This window comes from Rhamphochromis sp. 'chilingali' (genome assembly GCF_963969265.1).
Source record: "Rhamphochromis sp. 'chilingali' genome assembly, chromosome: 2".
Classification (NCBI taxonomy): domain Eukaryota; kingdom Metazoa; phylum Chordata; class Actinopteri; order Cichliformes; family Cichlidae; genus Rhamphochromis; species Rhamphochromis sp. 'chilingali'.
In genome coordinates, this window is record NC_137930.1 from 17,364,570 (window position 1) to 17,385,628 (window position 21,059).

Here is a 21,059-nt window from a genome sequence, read left to right on the forward strand (position 1 = left end):
CCCATTAATGATCTAATTTTCTCCCCTCTTTTTTTCATATTTGTGCATGTGTACAGTTTTTTTTTTTTTTTTAAAGATTAGACCAGAGCAGCAGCTTTGGAAGATTCTCTCACATGGTTTCTCTTCTTCTTTTATTTTTTTTTAATTTGTATTTTGTGCTGAAATCCCTCTCCAGTGTTCGTCACCAAAGAAAGAGATAATTCTGAGTGATAACTCCTCCTCGAACATCATGCAAAACACAATTTCTGTGATTGCCGCAAATGTATTTGTCACCGTAGTTTGCTTTCGCCTTGAGCTGTCACTTGAGGGACGGGATTCAATCATCTGTTATTTTATTGAACTGGTAAAGCAAGGGAGTGGCACGTTTTGGGGGATCTTCATGGCTCATTCTGCTCCAGAAATATCAGCCATAGCTAGGAGAAGGACAGGGCGTCACAGATATTTCCTTAATAGTGTTTAACAAGGAGTTGCTGGCCAGGCTGGCAGCCTTTTTAGACACTATGTGAAACGAAAAAGGGAGAAAGAATCTCAGTCGAGTTTCCTGAATTCCCCATGACAATCAAACAATCACTTACACCAGCTGGGCTGTCAGAATTGTTCCTTCTTCTGCGCTGTGTGAAGATCTATTTTTTTTTTCTTTTTCATTTTTGCTCACATCTCAAATTGTCCTCCCTTCTATTTTCCTTTCAGCGCTAGTCTGTCAAGTAGTAAATTAATATACGTGGGCATTTACGAACGAGTATTTGTGTATGTACTTGAGAACGCTGTTTCTCTGAAGCATTGCCACTTCCCCTCCTTCCGATCCTGGACATCTGCTTGACAGTTGACACAGGCTGAGTTCAAGTCCCCGCGGTGACTCAACAGACGGAACGCTCGAGTGTGGCTGCCAGGAACTATCACAGACAAACATGAAGTACCACCCTAAACAGTTGCTTTGACCTGCCTCCAGCAACTGTGGTCACCACTTGAATCTGCTGGACAGTAACGGCGGTTCTCTTGGCTGAGCACTGTTTCATGCTGAAGGGGACATCATCTAACATAAGTCCTTGCAGCCATGGGTTGGAGAAGCTTGCAGTGTGGATTTGAGTATATGCACCACATGCCAACCTGCTAAGCCTTAAGCAGGGGAGAAGTGGGGGGGAGTGAATTTTAATGCAATAATGTCTAGCAGAAGGGAGGCGAGCAGCATATAGTTGAGGAGTGAAAGGGAGAGAAAGAAGATCCGTGATATCAGCCCCAGGCTACCTGTCAGTCTGACTCAAGCTGCATGTGGCAGCTAAGGGCCTCACACAGCCTGAGCACTACCTGCAACTAAGTCTGCATGTAATTCAGTCTAGTGGCCTCATCATCTGGAAGGGTATACAAAAACAGAAGGGAGATGCAGCAAATGTAAATCGGGGAGTGCAGTGCAAACATGGAAAAGGGAGTAATGAGAATAAAAATAAAACTGAGGTGAAGAGAAACAGAGCAGAAGCAAAAGTCAGCCAATTTAGACTGAGTGATTGAGTGAGACAGTTCAATATGCTTGAAATAAACTGATAACGTCTAAAGACATCCTGACAGGCAATATTTCAGGCTCTGCAAAAAAATCTGTGCCCTCTTGGAGTTTCTTTAGTCTTGACCACAGGCAGTAAATAAAAGATGGTTGTGAGCATTGAGCAATCACCTGGTGGTTTAATGTCTGTTGTTGTTTTCTGGGGTTTTTTGGGTGTGTGTGTGGGGGGGGGGGGTGGGGGTGGGGGGGGGGTGTTTAGTTTTAATCTAGCAGATATGACCACTGCTGAGCTTTGCTAGTGCTGGCTAGGTACTTTTGTTAGTAGGGCACATTCTTAATTCACTGATAATAAATCCCATGCTAATTGTGGCGTGAAGAAATCAGAACTGCTTATAAAAGTACTTGCTGGGAAAACTAACCAGCCAGCTCCTTACACAAAATGACAGCCATCTGTCACTCAGACTGGTTACCTTTCCTAACTTTATGCCTTAAATGGATAATTTCTTTAGAAAGTCACTTCCCCGTGCAGTCATGAAGGAGGGAAAGAGCTATAAAGACCCAAGCTGTTTTTTTATACCAGGCTGTAAACGTGTTTATTTCTGCTGTATTTCTGCCAGGAATTGAATCACTTTTGCAGCCGGCCTCAAGTGGCCATTTGAGCAACTGCAGTTTTTGGCACTTGGTGTTGGAATCACTTTAAAATTGGAGGTTGATCTTGGCAAAAATATTATTACATGTGAGTCTCTTCTTATTGGTGTTAACACACCATTGATAACTTTCCAAAGCTTTCCCCATAAACCTCATATATCATTCACTGTGGACTTCCTGGATCTTCTCACTTGCAGTGTACCTGTAATGTTCTGCCCACACAAACACACTGCCCTGCAGTTATACTTTTGGTGTAAACACTCTAATAAAAGAACAGCATGTCAGAATTCCTCTTAGAAAAGTTCTGTGTGGGTTTCACAAGAGCCCTCAGAGCTAACACAAGTAATCTGAGTAGATCACAGGTTCACGCTGCTTCACACTCCACTGTGTCCTCTTCTCTGAAGTATATGAAGCAGCTGTAATTCTTAAAAACTGTAAAACAGAAAATAGTCTGCTCTTAGCCTTTATAGCATCTTTAAACTTCATCACTTTTACAAAGCGTATTGCATGTGTTTTGCATTTACTCACACGCACACTAATGGCAGCAGAGCTGCCATTAATTACACACGGACATCTGCATATGAATATACTAGAGATGGCACGATACCACTTTTTTATGTCCGATACAGATATCATAAATTTGGATATCTGCCGATACCGATATGAATCCGATATAGTGTGTTTTTTAATCAATAAAACTTTTTTTTAAATATCTTGCTGCATTTTGTATAAGTTCATATTCAAGTTTAAATAAACAACACTAAAGCTATTCTGTTATACCTGTGTGTAAAAAAATACACTGCACCCAAAATATTTCATAGTTCAGCAATACTGATCAATCTAATCAACTTAAACCTGCACCATCCTCCCTATTTTGGTATTTTAAAGAGTACTTAGCGGAAATATTAAGCAACCTAACTAATAGGGTTGCAAACTCCCAGCAAAATAAAAAAATAGGGAACCACCCCCCACCCTCCACCTCATGATGCTTAATCGACGTAATCAACTTTAGTTTGATGCAGTGTGAAAAAAATGCACAGAAATAAATTATTTTTCAAAAATAATTAAATAGATTCAACATCTTTCTTCTACAGAATTGCAGACTGCACAGATGGTACCTTCCCAAAAGAAAAAGTAGTATAGCTTACTACGGTATATTAAACTTAACAGTTACTATATAAGTAATGGACTTCTATACATTTTACATCAGATTAAGACTTTGGGTGTAAGATTCAGATAATTATTTATTAAAAGCTAGACATTTTAAATGAGAATAAGAAAGAAAAGTATGTCTTTGTGCCCCCTTTTCCCAGTTCATGCCCCATCGGCCCCCCTGGCTAAACTTTGCTAGATCCGCCCCTGCACAGTTACCAGCCATCAGCTGCGTAGAAAAAGATCCTGGTGTAGAAAGTAATATTAAATAAATTCTAACAACAGCTTATCAAGGTTAAACGTGCTGCTGTTATTCAGCCGCTGGTTTCCTCCTTCTGGTGCAAAGTGGGCCAAAAACAAAGAAGAGAGACGGACTCACGACAGAAAAGCCGATCAGCTGATCATTGATCAGTTTCACTATTGAAGTAGCAGCAGGAGAGGGAGGGAGAGAGAAGAGGCCGTCTCTCCATATATCGGTTGTTAAGTTTAACGTGGGAATGCTTTACAAACATTCAGAGATGAACTTACACACTTGCTTTACTTCTCTCTGGGATAACTTCCTGGAGATGAAATGCTGGTTTGGTAGCTACCCTACAAATACACACAGCCGCTCTATCACGTGCTGCATACTGCTCCAACATGCTACTGTTATGAGCCGAGTTACGCCGTGTTGCAAGTTTTGTGAGGTGCTTTTTTGATATTTAATGGATCAGATTACATTTTTTATTTCTCTCCGAAATCCGATCCAGTAATTTACGTCAGTATCGGACCGATACTGATACGTAATATCGGATCGGTCCATCTCTAGAATATACATCATCTCTAGGCATGGGACTTTTGGTTCTGGAAGCCATCTTTGGTTGCATGTTGTTAAATATCTCAATGTGGATAGCAGGAATGAAATCTTGAAACCATACAGTGCCATTTGATCACATGTAATTTTTTTATTAGCCATTTAAAAGCATATCTAAATTTTTTTTAACAATGACCAAAAGACATAATAGAAACTTTGAGGAGAGGTATACACTTGATACAATAGAAACCCCCCAAAAAGTTAGCAGACCAGTCAATGTTTTTTCAAAGTGGGGATTTTGTGGGTCCACATAGCAGACCAAGAACCAAACTGCAAAACCTCTCTCTGCCACCTGAGCCACAGTCCCCTAGTACAGCAGTCCCCAATCTTTTTTTGCGCCACGGACCAGTTTATGACCAACAATATTTTCACGGACTGGTCTTTAAGGTCTCGCAGATAAATACAACAAAATAAAACCAGTACCGGTACAAAAAAAAAAAGGAAAATGTATTCATAACACACGAGAAAAGACCCAGGGAAACCAAGTTAATGATAGATTTAAAAAAATAGCGATAACCATATATTTCACATCCGAGACTTAACTCCCCATATGGAAAAGAAATAGTAAAAACTTATATGATTTACTCTGGAAAGTGGCCACTTTCTCATTACTTTCATATATTGTTTTAGTAAGCATCCAAAACATACAAGTTTCATTTATATAATTTTTCAAGGGATCTTATATCTGTTTTCACTCTTGTATGCTTTTCATACAAGTTTCACACAAGACAGATACAAACTTTATAAGATTTATATATATCTTTTCCATATGGGTCTCGCTGCCCGGTATCAAACGACTATCGGTCCGTGGCCCAGGGGTTGGGGACCGCTGCCCTAGTATATTTCTCTTATATACAATTGCTCTTTGTGCTTCTGTATTTCATGTGTAGTACACTAGTCTGCATGTGCTTACTTTCTGTGATGTGTTTTGCTTTATCAGTCAGCTTGGTTATGAATAAAATCTTCCTTCCTTTCCTGGAATCACGTTTCTATTGCAGCTACCATGGGACCATAGAGTGCCTGCAGGCGGTGCAGTTTAGTGTCAGACTTTTAGAGTCCTGAGAGTATTGAACCTGTTTAAAAGTTTAAGGTTTGTCCATCCAGCCTTTGCCGTCAGATTGCCTGCATGGTGGTCGATGTTAGAGCCTTAGTGGGACTCCGGTTTGTGTGAGGCAGCAGTGATTTAATTGAAATGGAGCTGATTTAATTTGGTTGGAGCAAAGTCTAAATCCTCTGATTGATTGGGAACTGCTTCTCCATTCCCCAAAAGTTATACGGGCATCTATCACTTGTTGTGATGGCAGCTTTATGTGTTTCTGGCACAGTGTCAAAGGTGGCACAGTGAGCGGACTTCAGATCATTCTGACAGACTCATAGAAACAAAATGGAGATCAAGTGGCTCAAACTGCAGCTCTGGTTTCTTTTTGCTGCTTTTGTTGTTGTTCATTCAAATGCACGCATCATTTATTTGCAATGACCCAGGGCTGCAGCTATTATTTTTATTAGCAATTTCTCTGTTGATATATTTCACTGTTGATAGTTTTGTCCTTCAGCTTCCAGAGTCCAAGATGACATCTTAAAATATCTTGTCCGAAACACAGTGATATTTGCTGCACAATGATAAACAGAGAACACCAACCAATTGGAGAAGCTCAGTGAATGCTTGGTATTTTTTTGCCGTACTTTTTGACATTTTAGGAAATGCATTTAATCATTTTCTTGCCAAGATTTGGATGAGAAATTTGATGGTACTATTGTTTTGTCTCTACACAGCAAATTCAAAAGTGTTAAATGTTTTGGTGTTAATAGTCTTCTTGCAAAAGTAGAGTTAATTTTACTCTAAGCAGAGTCACATTCTTTTAATGTAACTCTGAGGTGTAAAATGATAGTAGTTAAAATCGAGTGTTAAAAATGAGTGTTTCTATGTCAAATCTGGAGGTGTTACAATGGAAACATTAACTCTTGACCTCTTAACTCTGAACTCCTACAGGGGCTATGACACCAACAGAGTAAATTCACAGACTCCGCCCCCAGCACGGCTCCAATCGAAGCTGAAGTGAAGCCGTTTCAGAACATTTTGCTCTACATATTCGAGTTGTTTGCCATGCTTGGTAAGTCATTTTTTCAAATATTGTTTCAATTATTATTATGAGCTTTTACTTCTGTGGCTCTTTGGAGTTGAGACAAAGCTGTGTGGAAGGCAGTAGCCATATTGCTCGGTGATAGCATAATATTCTGTTTTAGCTAGCTGAAAGGTATTGTTTGCGGGCAAATACCACAGCCTTGGAAAAAAAGCTTGCATGTGAATTTTCAGTCAAACTTTTGGTCAAATACACCTAAAACAATGTCTAGAATGTGAAATGTTGGTATAATGGTGCTACTTGAAGCCTGAAAATGATCGCCCATAAAAAAAAAAAAAAAAGAGCGAACAGCAGTAGCTGACGTCCTGACTCGATTCTACGTTAGCATAGATCCCTCCAGAGTTTTGTGCACACGGTTTAGGTAAAAATGAAAAAGGTTGAGGTTTTACATTTAGTTCAGTATTACCTGTTGCCTGTGTCTTTGTCTTTTGGGAAAATACTTTACACAAGTAATGGCTCAAAGAGGATTCCTTTTTTTTTTTTTTTTACTGTGCTGCAATTGTTTACTGGATTATTTGGGCCGTTAATTAGTGTCAACTAATTTTTATTCAATCTCCACACAGGATATGCTTGTGAAGATGGAATATGAGGGAGAGCAGAAGTGCGTTGAAGTTCCACAAAGGGATGAATGAAGGACAAGCATATTGTATTGAAGAAATAAGTGATGAGAATGCTGTTATTTGCATTTACCATGTCAGACCTTTTGATAAACAAAATTCTAATGAAAGTGAGAACATGTATGCTGTTACATCTTTCAGAAAATGTTTTGAAATTGTGGTGCACAGTTCAGAATAAATGTTTTTCAAAAACCATTGCATCTTTTTAGTAAATGTTTATTTCCAAAAGAAATTTCTAGAAGTTCAGAACAGTAAAATTCCTGCTTTTTAGAATGAATTAGAAGATAACTCTTACATAGTTAAACTAAAATACTCTTTGAGAGTTAATATATAAACTCTTAACACCCAGTGTTAAATTATCAACTCCAGACAGATTTGGTGTTTAACACTAAATCAGAGTTAACGTACCAACTCTCCAAAAAGAGTTAAATTAACACTCTCTGGTGTGGACCCATATAGACACTTTAATAGTGTTGAAATCAAATCCGACAGTGTTAATTTGGACATGCTGGATTTGCTGTGTACAAAGCCACCAACAGCTCATAGACAGTCAGTGGTTCAACTTAACAAAAGGCGCACTGGGAGTCTCACTCCAACCTGGCATCTCTTCAGAGGTTATGAAAATTGCACCTTGAAAACCAATGAGTTAAGAGAGCATATTTTGCATGTTTAATGTGGAAGGCCCCATGCCCTGAAACGGTTTTTTTCCTGAATTCACCTGGTTTTTCTGACACAAACCAAATTAAATCTACTCGTTTTTACACCTCATTATATCTGAAAGTAAAACAAGCAAGATATAAGTTATTTTAATTTAGAGTGAGTCATTAGTGTAAGAGACTTTGAGGTTCATTCACCCTCTTTTTTGCTTTAAACAAAAAAAGAGGCTAATACACTTATCAGTACATTAATTCTTATGAGCAAATGTTGAAAAAATAACATGATCATGAAGCTGTTTTATTTTAAAAAAAATAACTTAAGGGCAGGTCTATCGTCTACAATCTGTTAACTAATATCATGTGTCCATAAGTAAAGTGTGGGTGCTTGAAAAGTCCCTCCTTTTCTTTTTCCTAACCTCTTTTCCTCAACCTCGATGAAAACAACATTGAGGTGAAGGAAAGGTGAGTAGAACTGGTAAAAATTAGCAAAACAGAAGAGAGGTGCACTGAGAATGTGAACGACCTTCACTCGTCTCACAGTAATTTCCTCTGATTAGTAAGTCTGTCCAATAGCCTATAACATTCAATACATCTTATTTTCTAATATTTACCTGCTGTTATCCAGTGTAACTCTTTTTCACCGCCCTGTTTAGGATTTCTGTGACTGCATTAAAATTCTCTCTATCCATCACTTATCGCAGCTGACCTCAAATAAAAACGAAATTATGATAATCCTAAAGGCTGCAGTACAGCAAAGGACATTCATGCAAACTGATTATACAGAATCTTAAACACACTTTAATCACTTAATAGAGCTCATAATCTTCTGCTGGGAGGTTAAGAGGCAGTTGTTAAAACCTCAAAATATATCTGCAGGTAATGGCATGAAATAGAAAAGGTAGTTACAGTTAACATTTACATACACTTTGTTTATTATGTTGATTGTTTTCATGAATTATCAGGTGGTCCTTTGTTATGAATTATGGAACTGCCTTTTCTCCTCCCTTTTAATAAAGCATGGTCCCAGGTCTCCTCTGCTAAAGGAAGCAGTAAAAGAAGCATTGAAGCTTCGTTTACTTAGTATTTGGATACTTCGAGGTCACCTCTATCAGTTGGGAACTTCTGTGATTTCTATAATCACTGCTATAGAAGACTTAAAGGTATGAAAATCACTAATAAATATACTAGAGATTTGCTGCTGAGTGTCAGGTGGGTGCATAGTGGGATACTAGCTGTTATTAGGCCACTAAATTGGACCTCTATTATTTATTTTTCTATTTATCACTTATCCAGAAAATTTTATAACTAGCCATATGGTTAGTTATACTAGCAACCCATCCAAGAAATCTTTTACCCGGTTTTAGTGAGTTAAATAATAATATTTCATTTTACATTGCATTGCACTATCTATCTGTTTCTGTGATATAAAAAATACTATAATATATACTATGCAGCATGCTAATCAAGCTGGCTTTTGCTAATAACTTAGCACAAGGATGAATGTCGGATTTGGGAAGAGGTATAAAAGACTAATAATTTATGTGGTGGACTGTATATTTATATTTTTTATTCTTTGAAAACCAGCTGTTGTCAGCTGACCTGTACTGATGCCACCTTGAGGTTTTCTGGTCTTTTAACCAAATACATTCTACAATACAGGCAGATGTTACATGAGACATCTAGGCTGCTTTCCGAACTCCAGGCAATGTAAAACTAATATAAAGGTGGAATTTGGCAAGTTTTACTAAAGATATAATACCAAAGTTTTTCTAGAAGAAATTCCTAGCATAACTGGAAACCTTGGCAGTTTTTTAGAAAAATACTCTACATTAGCTTTAGTTTTAATGGTCAGTGAGACATGATGAACTCTATATGTATAGAGTATCTGGTGTAATCTGATAGAAATTTCTTCAATTTGCTGATCGTTCCCATAAAATACGTTTTTAATTCTTCGAATGGCATCTCTCACTTTTATATGTACCAAACTGAGCAGTGACCATGGATGTAACAGTCTGTTGTGTACCAGTGCAACATAATCCATCCATTAGCCTTCTCTTTCTGACCTTTGAAGAATGTAAAATTACTATCATTTAATTTGTTTTCCAAGCTCTTCATAAGTAGAGCTTGCTAGATGCTGAAATACTGCAATCACAACTTTACTGACATTTTTATGAGAGAATGACAAGGATGAAATGCGAACAGTAGGTGGAACCATGTGGTGACTTAATGGTCTCTGTGGGAGCAGCTAAAAGGTCTCCTATGCTGCAGAACACAAAATTGAACTTGCTTGAGTTTCTTATGCCTTAAAATTGTTATTTTACTTAATAACTTGTTCGTTGAAAGCATTCCAAAATATCAGCAGCTAAAATGCTAAATTAAAGCTTTAAAACTGGATTTCACTAACTAGTGGGTAAAATCTATTTTTGTATATACAGTAATGTTTTGTATCATGAACTGTACAGAATAGCACAACATCACCCAGTTATTTTTGATGGCAAATCCAAAACCTGATTACTTTACAATCCTTATTTTATGTTTTGGAAATTACATGTCCCATTTTCTTTCTTTCTTTCTTTCTTTCTTTCTTTCTTTCTTTCTTTCTTTCTTTCTTTCTTTCTTTCTATCTATATAATGTGAATTTAGGTACTAAGCCCATATATACATTACAAGAGTCTTTGCTGAGTTAAAACTTCAAAGAGGAAGGAAGACTTTTTTTAAAAAAAATAAATGTATGTATGTTTGTTTTTATCCCATTTTCTGAAGTAACTTTTTACTTTGTTACCTATTTTTAGTGGTAACTTGCTGATTTATTTGGGACTGAAGTTGATTGAGTAATCAATTTTTCATGAAGTAGAAAAGCAAGTTGCACATGAATACAGCACGCTGCACTATTTACTTATTTGTTACATTTTTAAATCCTCCCCAATTTCTCATGTGAGATGATGAATGAATATAAATCCTTGGAAATACACAGACTGCAAATCACACTTACGCATGAATAATCCTTTCATTGTTTTTTCTATAGTGATTCATTACTTTGGAGATTGGCCTGCAAGTGGGGCTATTCTTCGATGGTCTATTAGGATTGTGAGTAATTATCCCTTGGTTCCTCAGTTCCTTACAGACAGAGAGAGAACTCCCGGGAACCACATGACGTAAATCAAACCCCCTGCAGAATAATAGCCAACAAGCTACATCTGAAAACGAAGCCCTCACCACCATAAGGGAGCACTTTAGGAGAGAATATTAGCTTAGTCACACAATAGTATTACTGGGCTCATTACCCACAGTTATGCACGGGATGTTCAGTATGTATTTCCTATTAATCATTTCAAAAGTAATAGTTCGGTGAGCACAAGTTTCTTACATTACTCATTACAGTGCATCACTACCCAAATGTTGGTAATAAACACTTGTCTGATTCCAAAATAAATTAGCTCTACCTGGACTGTTTTTACAGTGCAACAATGATCTGGTGCTGGTGGTGATACATTTTTGAGTCCTTGTTGTGTAGTGTTTGAGAGACTGACAGTCGAGGCAGAACCTTATAAAAGAGTTCATCTATGTCATCTCAAAGAGAAGATGGCAGAGATAATACATAAAGTTCCATTTTATTGAAATGCATCCATAGGTATTGTTCAAGAACACATGAAGCTAAGTCAAAGATTTGTAAAACATCAGTCATGGTCGCAGCTAAAAATAAAACTGCTGTTAGAACAAAACAGTGTGAGGAATGACAGGAAATCTTACCACTCAGTTTGGCCATAGATTATCATCAACCCCACACCCAATGCTCTCCTTTGCACTGCAAAAGGGTCAAAATGGTGTGAATGGGACATCCGTCCCATCCAATTGTTACACTTCTCTCTCCTCTATGAACAGGCGTTACAAATAAAATCTATAATAGACAAATTTGTCTGCTCCATGTTTAGAAATTGTCAGAGCTCTGTTACCATTATTTTCTATAAGCATGTTTTACAATTACCTCAGATTTTGACAGATTAATTATTATGCAAGTGATGACTCACACAATGAAATAATGATCAGATGTTTTAGAGGGTAAAAACATTAATTAATTCATTTGTAGAAACACAATTAATTTTGACTAAGAGGATATACATGACCAAGAATGTTCAAACTGTATACAACTGACACAACTTTGACACAACAACGTCATTTGTTTTTACTGAGAGTCCTTGAGTAACTGTCTCCCTTTTTTTCTTTTACCCTTTCCCTTACAGTGATGTACAATAGCAGAATGTTCTTTGGTAGAAAACTAATAGGACTACAGCGTTAGAGACACAAATAAGTCCACTCTCATTTAGTCAAATTGTTAATCTAAAAAAAAAAAAGTCACCCACCCTGGCTTACACAATGTCAAAAAACTTGTCATTTTGGTAATTGCCACCATTTATTCCACGAAATAAAAGCTTAATTTTGACACATGAATTAGAGGCTTTTGGTGAGGTACAACCCATCACTGGTTAACAAAAGTGGTCAGACAAAAAGTGCCAAAGCAATTGTTAAAACAGTAAAACAAGTTTTGAAAAATGTAGTTTATGCTGTGATCATTTTTTCTGTTTAGCTTTACTAACAGCTCAGATAGTAGAAAATGTCACCCTGTATGAGAAAAAATATAAGCTATAGGGAAATTGTAACTTTGAACGTTGGTGCCCGCATAGCATGAGCAACACTGAATGCATAAACATGCTCTGTCTATTAAACAATGCTTTGTTACAGATTTATGTGAAACTAAATATATATATTTAGTCCTAACACCCCCACGTCCATGCTGATTTAATCTGTAGAAGGTTTTTTTAAAAATGTATTTAATTAAAAATATAAATGAGCAAACGTTTACTAGAAATATAGCTGAAAACATGAAGCCTATAGAAAGGTAAGAAATTACTGACTGTACATCTGAACATATACAAATAAATACACAAAATAATGTTTCCCTTTTTTTGGCCGCATGTCTTAGGATACATTATTTGTGTATTAGTAGATGATCATTTCTTTCTTTCTTTTATAACCTTTGTGTTTTCTACTAAAATCTTTTGTGTTTACATCTTTAATAAAATAAATTTAGAAAAGAAAACTATATTAATTTATACCAGTAGAGAAGTTTTGACCAAGTAAATGCAACACCATTATATAGAGCACATTATGACAAGCCAGACAGCTACACATCTTGCTTGACTATCTATATTTTTATTGCTGCCAAACCTCCAGTCCACATGGACAGTCCTGAATTTGGAGTCGTTTGTTGTCTTATGATCTGCCAAATGAAAGCTGGAGCATTTTAGCCTGCAGCAAACTAATGCTAATAAAACTAGCTGTTGCCCCATGTGATCCATAAATCAGTGTTAAAGCTTTAAACAGAATTGTGTTTATCAACTGCTGTGAAATGCAGACTTGAATTATTTACCTTGCATCACCGCATCATGTGGAGGTGTTTCAGTCTTTGGGTCTAAACATCTTGGCCTTGCAATATTGGTCATTTTTTCTAATGGTTTAGATGTTTAGAAGGTGCTCTATGAAGGAATTAGTCTTTAATTGGTCAATGAGTTAGCTTAGCCTCTTTTCCTTCTTGACCTTGACCTGTTTTTTTAACAGTTAGGAACATCGATTGATTCTGAAATTACACTAAGACCTGCGACAGCTCATTTCAAAATGAGTAAATGTTTCGTCCTCAGCAGCTGCTTGTGAAACCACTTATCCTTGTTCTGATTCGCTGTGCCTGTTTCAATTGATTTTGATCTTGTGTTTACATGAATGATGCCTTATTAGACTTAGACGAGTGCTATTGATTGGTCGTGTAATTGAAGCCTTCTCCCTTTTATTACTGCCTGTTTTTCATTTCCCACAAATACTAATCCTACTGATAGGGATTAATACATATCAATAACACAGTGCCGATCCCTCGTTCATGCATTGTTGCAAAAAAGAAAAAAAAATGTTAGCAACTGTGATGGAAGTGTGATGCATTGGCTTGGTTTTTGAGCTTGGTTTCTTATGTGTGAAAGCTTGCAGCTTATTAGACATAATAGTCTGTCACTTCATGTTGGAAAAAAAATAATCCTTACATTAGAGTTACAAAAGTCTCACTGGAAAAGTTGCTGAAGCTACAGCATGACTACCTATATAAGAATCTGTTGTGTTATACATTTATTAAACATCATTTACTTGATGATAATTTGCATACTGTGATAAAAGAAGAAACACGGTCCAGACCAAATCGAAATAATAATTAAGCTTCATTTTATTAAAGCAATAGTGTATAACAGTACTTAACCAAGGCACTTTAACAAATCGTCAGGTAATTGCGAGCAGCACTGGTGAAAAGCAACACTTCAAGTCACAGTGCAAAAAGGCAGGTGAGAGAGAGGTCAAGTAAAAACCATCGATTAACACGCTTGTGGACGTCACAGCGAGGGCAAGCTGCACATGTAAGGGCACAGCCCAGATAATAAAAGCCAGCTCCTGGTTGAGCAGATATTAGATGATAAGACAGGTGAATTGTTCTGAGTGACGCCAGAGGCCCCTCGCAAGCAAAACGATTCTTTCAAGTCCACAGCCCTCTCAACCCCCAAAAGAGTTCAGGATGTACTTCACACACCATTACGCTCAAAAACAAGATGGCAATCAAGCGTGCAACCTGTCAGTTTTGCCCACTCACTCATCCAGGTATTGTAGAGAACGGCAGCTTGCTTTATTTCTGTTTTTTTTTTTTTCTTTAAATAGAAATTGTTATAATTTGTGCATTTTTAGAGCAAAACTGTACAGGATCTATACAATGGCTTGGGCTTTTTACATTTTTCAAATCTGCATAATGAGGAAGTGGAAGATTTTTGCCTATTTTTATACATCAGAAGCGTATAACTCTTGTGTGATGTTCTTTTGGCCAGTTTTGGGTGGTAGCGGTAGTGGGGGGTATCTTGTGGTAGCTAAAAAGCTTTGAAGTCCTGTTATATGAGGAGCCAAAGCCTAGAGGGTGGGTAATTACACGCAGATTCCTGCAGTGCTCCACGTGATCTCAAAAAGCTTGTACTCCACTGCCCTCATGAACACACACATCAACTCAAAGTGAAAGGAACTGGCAGATTCTTTGAAAAGCACAAAAACAATTAATCCTACTTCCAAAAACACCATGCTTATACACAAAAGTTTAGCTCTATATTTACTACATTGATGGCACAGAGCTGACTCAGACTCCAGTAATAAAACTCCATCCATGCATCTTTCTAACATCCACACAGTAAAATTCGGAGTGTTAAAATAACACTTAAAGAGTTAAATTTAACACTGGTCCCGAGTCTATTTGGTCCCATTCGGAATTGGTGTTAAATCAACTCTTTCTATAGTGTTAAAATTTTAGAGTAAAATTAACTCTAAATAGAGTAAAAATTTAACACTGAGTAACACCGCAGAGTGTTAAATGAACCTAACACTACTAGTAGTGTCATATTATTTACTCTAACATAGTGATAAATTAACTCTATTTGAGTAAAATTCCACTGATTTCTAACACTGAATTGAGTTATTTCAAGTTAACACTGGGGGTTCAAATAACTCTGATGAGAGTTGATGTTACTCTATACTGTGTTATTCATACACTTTTTCTTGTGAAAAATTAGCTCTCATAGAGTAAAATTTTAAATTAATTTTACACCAAGTAGTGTTACTAAAACTCTTCCTCTTCCAGCATGAAAACCTGGTTTCTAATAATGCTTTAAAATATAAAACAAGTAAGCAAAAACCACAACTAGATAATACGTTTAACGGCTTTATTTTGATGTCAGGCTCAAAATATTAAAACATCTCATGTAGTGTACATAAAACACTACACACACAAAAGCAGTCATAAAACACTTTAAAACAATGAATTTAGTTCGGCATAAAATGACAATATGGAACCACATACAGGGAGGAATCAGAAGTGCCATACTTCATTTGAAGATCAAATGGTTTGAAGTAACACAGCTCTTTTATGTTCAACACCTTCAGCACCATATTGGGGTGCATTCTGACCTTAAATGCATGATAATGGTCATCAAAACACAGGGTTTCCATCAGTTTTCCACAGAGCAATGCAATGTCATCTTTCACAACAATACTTTTGATCTTATAAAACACTGGAATCTCAGACACTACCTCTGTACAGATGATAAAGTCAGGGCGGTACTCTGTACCATGATGTTTTATCCACTTAGCTGAAAAAACAGGGTAATGTATCATGAAGTGATGCTTTGGTAGGAGACTGAGTGTAGGAAATAACTGCTTAAAGAGCTGATGATGATCAATAATTAAATGTTTGAGGTAGATGGTCATACCTTCTGACAGCACTGGTGAAAACACAATATTGACAATTTGTAGAAGCAGAAGTAGAAGATGCCAGTAGCTATCACCCACCTGTACCAAATCGCCAAACATCAAAGGTACATTACGCAATAAGCACCAAGATTGAATTGCATTTAGTCCTAAATCATTACTGCCATCAAACAACTTTACCCTTGGTGGGCGATTTCGCTGCTGATTGAACCCATAGTCAAAGGCATGTATTCTACCAGCAAGTTGTTCAGCACTTAGGAAGTTCTCCTGAATGTACTGCAGCACAAGTTTCACCTCTAACTGAGCAACTCCCTCCAAAATGTCATGCATGATATCTACAGAAAAATTGTTGGCTGTGTTGAAATATTTAAGTGAATTCAAGAGACAAGTGCGTTTCACACCACATACATGAGGTAGCGTAGGATCTCTTTGTACACTTTCACAGTGCTGCTTATGCATATCAAGAGTTCTTAGTGCAACACCAGAATCATCTTCACAGAACACACTTTGAAAACAATCCTTCTCAAGCAGACAAAAACGACAACAATATCGAGCTGCAAATGACTCCACGAACCCAAACAGACTATGCAAGCCAAGATTGTCCCCAGTGACCTGGATTACAGTGCCATGAACCAAGTGTTTAAACATGGGAAGTTTCAGTCCCTCTGTCTCAAGAACTTTCAGATCATTGACAAGTGGCTCAAGGATTGAATTAAAGCCATAACGCTTTGAGTCTTGTGCATGAAAAAGAGCACACAAATGAATATTGACCAACAACGAATTAAAGATTGGAGGAAAATTCCTTAGTGTAAAGTATATTGCACCTAATTTATGTACACCATTTTTAGAGCCCAGGGGATTTGCAGTTTCAAAGTCATCATAAAACAGTTGAATTTGTAAGGCATCTTTTTCCTGCAGAAAATAGGGGACATCTTTTAACATAGGCAGCATCGATTAAGTCTGCATACACACCTTCTCTGGACACATTCCTCGACTTGAACATGTCGACAACATGGTGGTTTTGAAAGATAGTTTTCAGTGTTTCCAAAATAGGAACATATGCAAACCTATCGGTTACAATGACTTGATCAAAAGTCCCTGTGATCTTGTTTCTTCTACTGTGAAATCTTGTGCCAAGCACCATTTCAACAGGTTCAACAGTTGCCCATTTTTGTTTAAAGTGCCTATTTCGTTTAGCTTCTGAATTTAACAGTGTGAATGGGTTTTCAAAGTTTTTGAATGACTGCTCTAATTTCTTTTTACTTGAAGTGTCCTGTGAAGGTAAGCTCTGTAAAGCTGCATCTTTAGCCTGAGTATGAATCTCAAAAAACACTTCCTCCATTGAGGAGACAAAACTATTCACAGTAGATTGGCTTAATCCAGCTGCCCTGAGCTGTGCAACAGTAGAGGCACACATATCCAAAGTGCTCTTATTTGAACTTTTCAACATTTCAGATGTTGTGGGTGTTTCTTCTACATTAGTTGACACCACCTGCCCTGTAGTGATAACTTCTTTAATTGCAACATCAGGCTGTAAATTAACATCAGTGTCAGCCTGTTGGTCGAAATAGTTAAGGTGTTTGGCATTTAAATGTTTTCTAAAACCTGAAAAAGTGCCAAACACACAGCCACAGTCACGCTGGGCACATTTAAGGCGAAGATTTCTTCCGGGTAAGTAACCATGGACTAACCGTAAATGCCTAACAAGCATGTTTGAACCAGTAAACTCAGCCTGACAGACAAAACACTTCATGATGGAGAATTAACCTTCAAGCCCTAACGAAGCAACCTTGTCCTTATTTCAGCAACTCTGGGACTTTCTTTGATTTTGCCAACATCTATATTGTACACAGTGGTTTGGATGAATGTGTACATGTTGTGAAGCATGGTGTTGTAAGATGTGCCATACACAAAATGTGCTTTAAACAGTTCATCAAAAGCACCAAGTGAAGAGGTAGACTTGCATGGTATGGCATTCTTGTCAAGAATAATGAAGAACTGGTGGATGTCATGCTTTTTCACCCCAACAGCCAGGAGGTAGGGTTGAGTGCTGGTAGTGATGGCATCAAGGTGCTCTTGGATATTTGTTCCAGTCTGAAAAGACAAATACAGACAGGCAATAAGAATCAAGTGTTTCTTAAACTGGTAATTCATACCATAAAAATAGAAAAGAAACAAACCTTCTTGAAGACCACAAGATGCCTTTCTGCTTGAGAAGCTGACACCTTTCCTGGTCTCTTCCGACCCTGACCAGATGGTGGAATCAAATGTAATAGCAATAGAATCGCTGAGAGGTCACTGTCCCAGCCTGAAAAAAAAAATTGTTTTATAATAAAGTTGAATCATCCTCATCAATAACAAATTTCAATGCATCTGCATTGACAAAATGTTTGAGTAGACCCAAAATACAAAAGGACAGCTGTTCTGTGACAAACATTATATATCCTGTGAATGTTCTAATTAAAGAAATAACAGCTCACCAATGTCAGCATTAACTTCAGTGGCATCCTCAGGAGAGTCAGCTGCCAGCAAGAGTTCTTCCAGGTCACTGGTAGAAGGAAGCTTTCTGCCTTGTTGGATAATCTTTCTTTTGAATGTTGTTGGCCACCTCTCCAGCAACCTGCCTGATACATCCTCACCAAACATCAGTACAAAATCCTGTTCGATCTGTAACAGGGATAGAGAACAGAGAATTATATCTGCTATCTGCAAAAAATAAAATGTGTTTACATTGTCAACGTAATGAAAAATATTCACCAAGCCTTTGATATCTTTGAAACGTGGAAACACAGACAGTATGTTGCTTGACAGCAGGGGGTCAAGGACCATGTTGTGTCGATAAACAAATGTCAACTTCATCTTCTTCTTGACTGTGTCTTCATCAGCTAAATGTTTCATCAGAGAGATTGCTTCCTTGCACTCATCCTCACTCAGCACGTTCTCTGTAACAAACTGCAACTCTCGTCTGACAGTTGGTCCACCACACTGGTCTTCACCCGATGATCCATCTCCTGGTGCTAGACAATATGAAATACAACTTTATCAAAACTAATAATAACATTTGATAACCATTATTAATACAGAACCACAATTTGGAACTGTATTATACGTTTCCACTGAATTATAAGTGTTACCTCCAGATGTTAATCGCCTCTCTTTAGCAGTGCATCTCTGTATGGTTTTAATCCTCCAGGCCAAGTACTCAGTGCCACTCTCGCCATCATAATAATGTTCCTTGGAGAGTGACATATACAGACATTTTGTTTATTAATTTATCAGTAAGTTATGTGACCATGAACAGTTGATAAGGACATACATTTTGGCAGGATTTAAAATTTTGATTTTAGTTGTATCAGTTATTGCTGTTAGCTACTTACATAGCCATTTTTTGAGTACGGGTCACTGAGGTAAGGGAAAAAGGTTACAATTCCTCTGGCATACATTTCTTTTACCTGCCGTGGTGGTGATGTACTGCAAGATCAAAAGGAAAAGAACTAGTCAGCTTCGCTGGAATTAATAGAGATTTAAAATAATTTGAAAATGATAGTAAAAATCACAGGGCCAGAAATAAATTACCCATTTTTTTCTGTCATGTCAGCTACCAGTATGTTGACCATTTTTCTTCTGGTTTCATCCACCAGGGACTTGGTCCGATTGTACTCATTTATTATACGTTCTCCACCAGGTTTGCTTGTGAGAATGGATTCCACCAACTGGAAAACACAATAAAAACATTCTACATGTTGATATAACCACTACAGTTCAGAACACTTAAACTACAAACAAAAAAGACACTATTAGAAGAATGTGGAAATCTGTTAACTCTTACTTGCTTAGCTTCTGCATACAGCTTCTGACGTTTCCTCAAAGGGCTGTGAATCTGATGAATGTGTAACATTTAGTGTACAATTTTAATTAGTTAATGCTTGAGTTAGGTAATTTAAAATTTAACGCTAACTAGCGAATTGCCCGCGCACTGAGGTTAGCCAAAATGCTAGTTAGCTAGCTAATGTTAATATATAGATCCCAACACATGGAGGGTTTCATTTAATGGAATTTCGAACATGCTAGAACACAACACAATCACCACTACACACTGAAATAAATTTTGATAACAAGCCTTACAGTCCAACACTGATATCAGTCAACTTTTTTAGCTAATTAACAACCTTACATTAGCATACAGATAGTGTCACATTTGCTTCTGGTACAAAATGAAATATATAATAAACATGGACAAAAGGAATGTAACCTTATTTTAACGTGCTACCTGTGCTTAAAATGTCGAATTGTTGGTTTAATAAGTAAATATGAACAACTTACCCTGCAACTGATGTGAAGAAAATGGCGTCGTGAAAAATCCTCTTGGTTTGAAAACCAGTCTGTGGTGGGAGGAGCTTTCTAGAGTAACGTTGACACTGTCTCTTTTAACTCCAGGAATCATCACCCACACTGGGGGGCGTTTTGCTCCAGCTGTTGTTATAATGACTCTATTAGAGTAAATACACTTTAACACTGCTGATTTAACACTGGGAAATTTACTGTGTCTGCCCTTACCACTCTAGTGAAATTCCTGGGTCACAAAGTCTACAGCTATGGCCAGCTTCTCTTCATCACCTTTGCCTCTGAGACCCCCGAGCTGCTGCCCAACCACATCGCCCTGGTCCTCGAGGGCTCTGGAATCACTCTGTCTGCTGACCTTTCATCCCAACCAGTGCTTGGTTGTCACCCTGGCCTCACACCACGGCACTCTTTCACCATCAGGTACAAGACCACACTGAGAGGTTTCATAATTTTTGAGTGTTTGAATGTGTTCTAGTTTTTTGTCCCTCTAGAAAATATCAAAGTCTTAGCTTGTATGTTGATATGTTTGTTTTGCTTTGAATCTGTGCATCTCCCTGTCGCCTGAGTCACAAGAGTATATCCTATTCAGTACCGATTACAGCTCACCCACGTTGACTTTGCTGTCACCGTCCCAGCAGAGTGTCAGGATATGAACGCGGTGATGAGCCAGCTACCTCATGCGCTGGCTGTCATGTAGATCTGGCACACGTTGCGTTTCCATTTTTACATTTTATACATATAGCAGATGGTCTTACCTGCAGTGACATGTAATATGTGGAGCAGAGAAAATGCATCCAAAATTCACAAAAGTGATACTGATAG

General features: G+C 37.6%; 2 protein-coding genes across 3 annotated transcripts in view; one reads left to right on the forward strand and one right to left on the reverse strand.

Annotated features, from left to right (window-relative positions):
- Positions 1-21,059, forward strand: part of lamc3 (laminin, gamma 3) — a 165,139-nt gene that overhangs the window by 62,947 nt on the left and 81,133 nt on the right. The window contains 1 exon segment of the mRNA XM_080876266.1: positions 20,459-20,657. Coding sequence (XP_080732392.1) covers positions 20,459-20,657 — 199 coding nt within the window.
- LOC308392915 (uncharacterized protein) lies at positions 17,514-20,430 on the reverse strand. 2 transcript variants are annotated; one of them, XM_080876270.1, is made up of 9 exons: positions 20,217-20,430; positions 19,723-19,773; positions 19,470-19,606; positions 19,271-19,364; positions 19,028-19,127; positions 18,651-18,910; positions 18,374-18,560; positions 18,074-18,201; positions 17,514-17,987 (listed from the first exon to the last, which is right to left on the reverse strand). In XM_080876270.1, exons 3-9 carry the CDS (start codon positions 19,508-19,510, stop codon positions 17,670-17,672), a joined length of 1,128 nt encoding a protein of 375 aa, XP_080732396.1. In that variant the 5' UTR covers positions 19,511-19,606; positions 19,723-19,773; positions 20,217-20,430; the 3' UTR covers positions 17,514-17,669. The 2 variants fall into 2 exon arrangements, with proteins under 2 accessions (XP_080732396.1, XP_080732395.1); XM_080876269.1 differs by having other exon boundaries at positions 19,723-20,430.